This window comes from Bombus impatiens, unplaced genomic scaffold, assembly GCF_000188095.3.
Source record: "Bombus impatiens unplaced genomic scaffold, BIMP_2.2 scf_0020, whole genome shotgun sequence".
Lineage (NCBI taxonomy): Eukaryota > Metazoa > Arthropoda > Insecta > Hymenoptera > Apidae > Bombus > Bombus impatiens.
This window is the reverse complement of record NT_176439.1, coordinates 1,366,589-1,377,059: the sequence shown is the minus strand read 5'-3', so window position 1 is coordinate 1,377,059 and position 10,471 is coordinate 1,366,589. Positions and strand designations below refer to the sequence as shown.

Here is a 10,471-nt window from a genome sequence, read left to right as displayed (position 1 = left end):
GAACATCCGGAAGACAAAACGTTTCGGCCACGGCCGTGACTGACCCTTCGCCATGCTGGATCCATTAGGGACCAACGAGACACGACACGGGGAAAATAACGACAGACCGATCTCATCGGTTTCCATAGCCGCAAAGCTCAGTGGGAAAGTTCTTAACGACCCTGCCGTTCGAATCACGAGGAGGAAAGGTCGGTGAATAAGGACAGGGAGAGAGAGAGAGAGAGAGAGAGAGAGAGAGAGAGAGAGAGAGAGAGAGGGAGGGAGAGAGGAAAGGAAACGGAGAACAGCTTAAACGCAAGGTAATGCGAATTTCGTAAGGAGCATTAACTTCGGCAATAAACGCCGCGAAGAAATTAACGGCAAATCGCGGGAAACTTCTTGCGGAAGTACTACTAAACAAACGGGAATATCGGTGTTCGCGCGATATAGCCATCCGTTTCCAAGAAACGAAGCCCTGTGACCCTTGCTACCTTCAACGATTATTCTAGTGGCTTTATTCATGGTATGACTGTTTCGCGGAAAGAAGACACAAGGGACTATTCTACCGTTTCAACGACATAATCTCAGTTGGTTTTATCTTTCCGCGGTTATTCCTTCCGTTACACTCGTAAAACACTTCGTTGCATAGTGTATCGCTCGATTTACCATATTTAATACCACTGAAATAATTTAATTTCGATGTTCGGTAATTTTCGCAGATCAACCAACAATCCTATTTCGTCGTTTAAAAGACAGTTCGGAGAGCGACGATACAATACGAAGAACCGGTTAAATCTTCGAAAAGCCAGTATTTTCGTTACAAGCGCACAAAACCCCGTATTTCAAAGTCCAACTTTCGGTCTGGTAGACTTTTAACAACAGTTCCCGACGAACAGACTAAAGGACAATCCAGTGCCTGAAATCCCGCGATAATTATTTAAGCGCGGGTACTCGTCGTTTCGACGAGGTGCAAGCGGATCGTCGAAAAAGCTAGACCGAATTACGACGTCGGGGCTTGCAGGGGTTGGACCGCGGACATACGTCAAAAACGAGCAGCGTTGCCGACCGAACCACGAAAATTAGCAACTTTCATTACTGGTCGCGTATAGCCACACGCGTTCTTTCACGCGAACGTGTTTCCAACCCGCGAACGAGCGGTCAGCTTGTCTCTGGCATACCGAAGAGATGAAAGAAACGTGTTTAAACCGCGTTTCACTGTCAGCTTCCTCCCCCCGATGTTCCCTCGTTTTTCCTTTCAGCGGTGCTCGCCGGCTGTCTAATTAATTAAATGTAAACCCAACTCGCCGTTTCTCCTCTTCCACCCAGCGGTAGTCGCGTCTGCTAGCCTCTTTAGCCTCGTCTTCTTCCTTCTGACGTCGCTCGCCTCTCCGCTTCGTCAAATGCCTTCATCTCGGATTCGAGACGAGTCGAGCTTCGGAAATTCCTCGAGTCACTTATTTGCGTTTACCCCAGGATCGTGTCTTCGCCAACGCAGACGGCTAATTGGCCTGCGTTGCATCCCTTATCCTTCTTCCTTTTCTACGAGTTACACCACTAACGGCTATTCCGTTCGATACTCCGCAATTCTGCTCGCCAATTAGCTAACATTTTACTATGCCTGGCGCTCTTCTAAGATTCGGTTCTATCGTGCAGATATTCTTTTCAGCAAATCCATATTCGTAGTATTCGCAGATCGTAAGAGATAATCAGTTCAGTTTACGGTCTCGGTATATCGTAACCACAACTGCGCCGATTACACCCTTAAATTTACATCTTCGTAGTGTAAGTACTGTGCGTTTGCTGAAGAGGAGACCAGCGCGACGGCATACGGGCAGAAGTGCTGTTGCTCTGTATTGTTCGCGGTCACACGTTGCTGTATTGTATATTCGACATATTCGGTCAATACGTGTGCTTATCCCTACAATTATATCGAGTCTACACGAAACAACCAATTTGACTCGCATTTTCCACGCTAGCCTTCTTTTCATCCCCTGAGTGTTGAGAAGTATTTTGGGCGGATTCTTTTTTATTCTCTAAACTGCGTGTTTGGACGCTACCTTGGACTCTCGCAGACGACTGACTCCCCGAACCAACTTGTGATATTTTCTAAAAACTAAGGAAAGCTGATCGAATAATTTTTTCGACTTCTTCTCTAACACGTTGTTTTAGATACGATGCCTATGTCTCCTAGAGAGAACAATTTGTCCCATGTAAGTTTTCCACTGCGTCCTCGACATTTTCCAGACTCGGAAAATTGGATTTGTACCTCGCTATTGTTCTCCTTTGGCCCAGACGGTTGGCGCCAATAGTACTTGACTCGAGAAACAAACGTTTTCGTCTACCAACGGAATTACGACCATACATCATTCAACAAGACGTAACAAACTCGCTAAAACTAAGCTCGTATCCAGTAACCTGAACCAGGCCTCGAACCGAAAAATTACATATTCAGACTGCACACCGCTTGACCGTTTTATCTCTGTCCGCAGCAGGCAATTACTTACTTTGGAGCGCCTGCAGACTTTGTCCCCGCCTCATAAAGCGAGAGCATCAGTGGCATCTCTTAATCCCATAAAGGGGTTGAATCGCGAGTTATAGTCGGGCAAGCCCAGGCCGCGCCTCGGGCCTGCGTTTTAAGCCAGCCAACGACAAAATGCGAAACCGTCCGCTCATTATCATAAACGTTGCTCGCCGACTGCTATTAGCCGGTTCTTCAGATTTTGCAACGGGGTCAGTGTGAAGGGAAAGACAGTACTATACGAACATCGCAGGATACAAATTCCGTTATAGTATTGTGTTGTACGGGACTCAGAACGCTAAAAGCGTTTAAAATTTGGGCTAAGTTAGCTAATTCTGAAGTCTTCTATTTTAATTGATATATTTTTTATATTTACGCGATAGAAATTATTTATAAGATTTATCGTGCAAAGATTAAACAATGAAAGATCTAGAACGCTTCTCAAAAATAGCAATCGGTGCCGTAAACCTAATCAGTCGAAGCAAGATCGAACATCTACTGTACTTTGAAACGTCAGCCATGGTCAGCCATAAGATAGATAAGATGGAAGTGGTAATGCGATGCGCGTTCTTGCATCACCTTGCTCGCAGGAAGTCGAGAACGAAGAACAGGGAAAGGGAACAGGCAGTCGTTTAGATCACCACGAAGGATCCGGACTTTTCGGATCTCTTTCGGGGTGAATTTGAAACGATGGATCAACAAGATTGGGGGTGGAATCTTCGTATATCTTTTTTTCATACGGTCTGGTGAATTGATGTCTCGTCTGTGGGTCAGTTTCAAGGGGGCGAGCCAGCATTGGAAACGAATATTGTCGAAATTTACCTTCCCAGGTAGGTGGTTACTTTCCTGCAGAAATATAATTTTTGGAATACGTTAAATATTTGAAAGTATCATTAAATACAATTTTAATACAGAGGCGCATTCGTGTTAAGAAACTTCCGTTCTGAAGTAATATCGCACGAATTTTCGGTCGCATCGGGGATCAACGACTTTTTCTCGAGGCAATCTCCGCCATTAAAGCGTAACTCGGTCATTAAACGAAGCTCGTTCAGCTGATCGCTACGCTACGAGCTTGACGCATTCTCCCTCTCTCTTTCTTTCTTCCTGCCTTAAACGCGCCATCAAAGCATTCTCGATCACGAAAGCGATCTTCCATGACGTTCCTCTCTCGATTCCTTCCTCCACCGATCGTTGACCTTAATTGACCTATTCCACGAAGAGGTCGACGTGACACGAGCCCTCATCGAACTTGATTCTTTCACGAAATCTCTGGCTTCCAGGGCTACGCATAATTGAATGCTTAATACGAAGTTTTTAAGCTTCGAGTCTTTAATACTAGGGCATAATGCGAGGGATATCGAAGTTACTAATTAACTAGTTAAATTTTCACACTGTTTAACAAACTTTGTCCGTTTAGTTATTTTAATATGAATACCTCTTTATTTTTTAACATCCACTCTTTATTAATTGGCTCGCTCGGTCTTCGCCAATTTTTTCGTAAGGAGCTCGACGTCGACATATCTTGTTGCTATGATATTGTTTTGAAAACCGTGAAACCGTAGGATTGAAATCCTTGAAAACGCGAGAAACCTAATAAGTTACCGCGATATTAATACGTGTGATACAATAGAGTTCTATCGACAAACACTTCGATATAGCGAAAAGCAATTACCAGACGAACGCCGTTCTTCGTTAAATAATTTACGGAGACAAGCATGATGTACGGTTTCGTACCGGTTTCTCCGATATCGAAATTCATTTCAATTTTTGCGGTCACGAAAGGCATCGTTATTAGTTAAGAGATTGACTCCCAATATCATCTTCGATCTTTTGTCGAACAAGTTCGAGCCCATCGCGTGTCTCGTTGCTTGGTTCGTGTCCCGGCACGACCGCTAAGATTTCCCCTTGTATCGCAAAGGAAACGTCTACCGTCTGACTAAATACCTCTGAGGACGAAATTTTCCGTAATTAGAGAGAAAGCGGCCCCTTTGATCTCCCCTCCGTTACAGAGAAGTACCGCGAACGAGCAAAGAGATTGCCCTCGCAACGATCGATCGAAATAATTGCGCGGCCCGAAATTTCCATAACGCGATGGAACGGCTGTCTGTTGGTTTTCCTGTCGGCTCGTAATTTGCCACAATTTAAGCACCGACCCGACCCCACGTGTAACGAGTATCTCTCCGATAAATGCTTGATATTAACGATTAAGTTTCGTTGGATAGCTTCTTAGCATATAAACTCGATTATTTTGTTGAATTATCGAGTATAAGGGGAAATTCGACTTTGCTTCCTCGAGATATCGAAGTTTACTCTTTGAACGCAAACGTTCGTAATTTTTACCATTGACCGAGCTTTCAGTTGTTTACTTACTTATTTATTTACGGGATAGAATCACCGTCATATAAAAGATAGCGTGCAAGTGAAAGAGATACGTCATCGTGCATGAATAAGTTAAGAACGAATTATTCTGGATTTTTCCCTATTTTGCTGAGAAGAAGAGAGAGAGAGTGAGAGAAGCTGTGCGATATTCGAAGCTAATAATCCGCGAAAATTTCATTAAATCCAACTTGAACCGCGCACTGCGAGAATATTGAGAAATATAAATAGCAATATTCCTCAAGGAAAATATCAGTCGAAACCCCATCCACCTGTTCAAAGTCTGAAAACTCCCGGTAAATTTCCACTTCTGGTAGAGTTTGACTTCTCCGAGACGACATGGTTGGTCGACGAATAGATTTCTGAAAGTTCCAGTTTGCACCTCTCTGTTTCTTCGTTTCCGGGAGCTGTAATTAGGGAAATGAAAGGGGCTTGGAGTTCGATTTCTCCCTTGAAACCACTTCGTCTTCAACAATGGCCAAAGTAACGGCGAAAAGAAGTAAACTTTTAATTTATTTAAAATCCCCGTGATGTTGGGGGCGAAGCGGGGAAGATTACGTCCTATAATGAATTCTTATTCGATCCCGAAATTAAAGAGGTCGCGAGTAGGGTGCTGAAAATCCAGGGAAGGTAACATCATGAAAAACTCGTGGGTAAACTCGAAGGAAAGAAGATGAAGGAGGCACACAGGATATCCTGTATTAGAAGTTACGTTTATCAAGCGAAATGCGCAGTTTTCGAGGCTGTACATTCACCCTTGTACACCTTCCTTCGCCAGCCCCCTCTCTGTTTCTTTCGCACGCCTCTTTACGATTGTTTCCGTCGTCGTGTCGATCGATCCGCGATGCCCTTACCGCAACATTTCCGAACAATCTTTCCATCTTTCGGATTTCGACGTGGATTAACTTTCGGAAACGGAAGCCTCCTTCCGGAAATTGCGATCACGCGACAAGAGCCGAAACAATGCAGTCGAATCCAATTATACGTGGAAGAATCGAACTCTCTCTCTTAAAGACTAGAATGATTAACGATGCTTTCACCGTATTTGCGCCGAAGCTTATACATTCTGGTTAAAATATATTTTATTTTAATCGTTATAGACGAAAACAAAGATTTAATAATCCACTGTATATCCGTCACCAGAAATTATGCCAAACGAACAATACAATTAAAATCAGATATTAAATCTTATCGTATCTTATATAAGATAAAAGATATATTTTAATTCAATGGAATCGACTGTTTCATTGAAGACCATAAAACGATCAATGATTCCATCCGATAAACTATCGGTATAAATTATCGTGTCGCGTCGTAATTTATTTTGCCCCAAGAAAATAACCATGATTATACAGAAACCATGCAACCGATCGAACGAAAACATACCCTATTCGCATTCAGCGGTTCATTCCATCGAGATCCTATTACATCGACATTTCTATCCCGTAATTGGCTCGATTCGTACATCCATCAACTTTCTGTCCCGCGCCGTCGAGCATGGATAAATATTTTCTTCTAATATCTCGAGACGAACGTTCCTTTGAGGAGCGTGAAATTCAGTAGAAACGGCCGGGAATCGTCAGACGCGGCGAGATATCGTTCAACGCTGCCATCGGCAATACCACTGATACCTTTCGTTATCGTTCTCCCTGAAGCTTCGTATTAAATAGCCAGGAGCTCTTTACGTGTCTACCACGTCGAAGCTTTTCGTTCCACATCAAAGCAAATGGATACACCAGCCAGATGTGTATTTTTCTGCTGATCCCTTCGTTTTCGTTTTCCAAGCTAACCTTTGCCCGTTAACGCGAGCCAACCGCCAAAAAGTCATACACCGTGACTCGCCTGGCTCGTCTAAGTGATCAAACCGTGGAATTCCGAAGGTTCCTACTTTACCAGAGTTGGAAACTTGACATTTCGATCGATACGGGTTTCCATAAATGGAAACGAGAGATTCGATCATTGAGAAATGAAATTGCCACTTATCTGTTAGTCGTTTATTACTTCATCTGCAAATAGTGATCTCACTCCGAGCAAACTGCGGATCTTTACGCGTAGTATATGGCGAATGTAAAAATGCAAATATTTCTTAAACGTATATGACATACAGGATTATGTAAAATGCTCTAATTGAAATACTCGATATTTACTGGGTGAAACAAATTTTCATGTAGGTTCTGTTTTTTTGATCAGATTGATATAAACGTGAAATTGCATAAACATTTGCAGCCTCGTTATGAGATAATACACAAAACTTGATCTCGTCGAAACTATAGTAGTGTCCACTTAGCTTGGGCTTCGTCGTATTCCTATCAGTCGTTAAATTATAGGATTTAATCATACTTGTGATGGTATGTTCAGTAAGCTGTTTCTGTATTTTGGGCTTGGTGTTACTCAGTTTAATGTACTTTTTCTGGTAACTTAAGCGATAAAATATTGAACTTATTGCAGTTAAGAGGACACTACTGTAGTATTTCGAAATGAACAAAGCAACCATCTTTTTCATCTCAAATATGAAACAGTACTGACAGTAGAACCGAGGGTAGCAACGTTGTGGTCACTACCTGTTCCGAGCCAGAATTATTTTTTTTACGTGAATATTGCGAGGTTGGGTTTGTGTCTAAATGCGAGGCGATCCAAAGTCTGTAGAAGTAGACGTCCGTGTAGACACCAGGCGTACGTGGCCGTGCACAACCATCTCCACCGGAAACCACACCCGTTAGAAATCCATTGCAGATCATACCGCCTCCAGAATCGCCCTATGAAACATTTAAGAAAATCAAAAGAACTACTTTCGACTCTTTTTAACGTTTTACGATTAAATGTTTCGCTCTGAAACCTGTACGAGGTACGAACAAGTCGAAAATTATAAATTGTTAAGATTCATGATTGCGATGACAATACACGAGTCGTTATGTATTTCCCATCTTAAAATCTACCATACAGGAACTATACGATAAGCAATAGTTAAATAATTACATCCAAACCTCACGTGAAACGATCTTTTCTTAAATGTGCAATACAATATAGTTATTGTAATACATCACCATTTTCATCACAGTGAAAGAGTTGATTTATCTCTGAGTACATAATCGAGAATAACGAACCTAACTTTACTATAGTCAACGTTGCTCGAATTCTTTTTCGTTAAGAGTTGCTTGACGTTTTAATAGAATGTGTGCTTTACCTGGCAAGCATCCCTTTGGCCCTCCATGTATCCAGCACAAAGCATCCCAGCTGGGAAATCAGTTATGTTCTCCAAAAGTTTCTTGCACGTGGTATGGCTCAACAGTGGCAAATCTATGTACATGAGGTTCTCGCTGGTAATTGGATAATCCTAAACGAAAGAATCTCCGATATAAATTTACATCTGCCTAAATAGATATATATATGATAGCAGGTGCACACCGACAGACTTACTTCCGCTGGGTAACCCCATCCTGCTACCTGACAAATCGTTTCTGGAACAGCGGTATGAGTCGCGAGAGGAGCAACGTTAACTTCCGGCGTTAATGTAAATGGCACTTTGAGCTGAAAACGTAAATATTCGAATGAAAAAATTTATGAAAATTGACGATACTTGCTAAAGCTACGAAAAATAATATCGTACAGCAAGAAGAGCTACGTCATTCTCCAAGGTTTCTGTATTGAACTTGGGATGAACATAAATCTTGTCTACGCCCCTTCTTTGACCAGTCTGGCTTTGTTGACTGAGTTTAATGTCTCCGGCAACTACTATGATTGTCCAAGGCTGTATCTGCGAGTCATGTCTATGAAAGTGACACCATGTTGAAAATGATTACTCGGAAATAGACTATGCGTGTTTATGTGTTACGAGAAATTTAAATATACATGCAAGTATATACAGAATATAACGCAATGTTCAAAACCGTATAAATTATTCAAATTGAGGTCGTAGTAATATTTGATAAGTGAAACTGTCCCAGTTGCGTCTCCTCTGTCACGCTTATAGATAGATGAAATTGCATCGTTGTCTGCAATTTACTCTTAACTGACATTTACGCGCTTATGGCGAGTTTAAATAAGTAGAAACGCACGAAATGCACATTTTGAATCACTCACTCCTCAAACATGCAATGCGCTGCTGTGAGCACATATTGTTCGTCTATCAGTGATCCTCCGCAGAAGTGTGCATTGCTGTAACTTTCTCTTAAAGATACCTGCGAAAAACATTTTCTAGGAAATAATTAACTTACTCTTCAAATCACATTATCACGATACATAGAATCGACTGATATATAGAACAACTAAACATTCGCGACATGAAAATATCTTATAAAAATACGACACATACCTGATAAGGAAATTGCCTTAGTGCAGCTTTTGTCCCGTTAACTATACGTCCGTGCAAGTTATGCGTCCATTCTACCTGCGAATTGGGATTTACGGTAGTCTCGGTTGTTTCAGTAGTAGTCGACTGTGGAAGCAGGCCTCCTATAACATTTGTTTAAATAAGTTCACGCGTCACGCTTATGCTCTCCATTTTTTCACAACTTAATACAAAAGAATTATATTGACACGATGAATTGCGCCATAATTAATAGATAAAGGTTGAAGAAATTCCTAGTCAATTGCTTATCTTTGTACTCGTACTTAATAAATGTAAGTACTGTGTACTTACATTACTATTACATACAAATTTTGTTATTATACTTATAACAAAGTATTTAATACATATTTTAAGCGTGTATGTAGTGTTTTCTGGAAATCCGTGAATTAAAGCAACTACATCGACGTAAAATAAACGAACGTAGGAAGAGTAGAAAATTTCATTGAACTATATGTATATTATTGCACAATCGTAAACCAATGTACACTGTTATACTAGATACAATGATGCTTATCAAAAGGTATTCATTTATTGTTCACTTACCATCGACGAAGCTATTCACGATGAACGCTGCTGCCAAAACGAGAGGTATTATCCGCATTTTCATTGCGCTGTTAATTATTTCTTTATTTATCCACCTCTATTGTATTATATTTTATTTCTGTGTCAGTGTTGAATTCTGTTTCTCCTTCGCCACTCACCGCCAGCGACTGATCACGATACGATGAAAATGGATAAAGAATCTCGTTATCGCGGTAGAATGGATTTATCTTCAAACGATATCTATCGGTTATCACATACGTCAATTAGAATTGGAATAATTGGTAATGTTCATCTTCAAAAAAGATAATATTGAGTCTCGCGTTTCTCAAAGATATTAGTTCTAGAAAATTTTCAGGAAAACTTTTATTTAACCATTACGTTATTTATTACGAAAATAATAATCATATCTGGTACGAGCCATTCGCCATTAATTATGTAAATTCCCTTGACGTTCTTAATGATCGAAGTGGTGGATATATCTGACTGTTTGATCCACTTTGACGATGCTATCGACCTAGCTTCAGTGACTTGCGGACTCTCACGCACATCGATTTACCAGAACACCGAGATAACGAGCAGTATCGACGGTAGTAAGTAAGATTTGTTGCACACAATTACCAATTTAATTCGTTATCATCGTTGTTGGGAAATTTCAGTGAGGACCAGATATATCTTTCTGATAAACGAATAATAGCATCGGTTATTTC

General features: G+C 41.1%; 1 protein-coding gene across 1 annotated transcript; it reads right to left on the bottom strand.

Moving 5' to 3' along the window:
- Positions 1–6,852: 6,852 nt before the first annotated feature.
- Positions 6,853–9,951, bottom strand: LOC100742365 (trypsin-3). Its single transcript, XM_012385058.3, has 7 exons — positions 9,765–9,951; positions 9,186–9,325; positions 8,954–9,051; positions 8,481–8,640; positions 8,291–8,401; positions 8,058–8,207; positions 6,853–7,629 (listed from the first exon to the last, which is right to left on the bottom strand). Exons 1-7 carry the CDS (start codon positions 9,826–9,828, stop codon positions 7,378–7,380), a joined length of 975 nt encoding a protein of 324 aa, XP_012240481.1. The 5' UTR covers positions 9,829–9,951; the 3' UTR covers positions 6,853–7,377.
- Between the last annotated feature and the right edge of the window lie 520 nt (positions 9,952–10,471).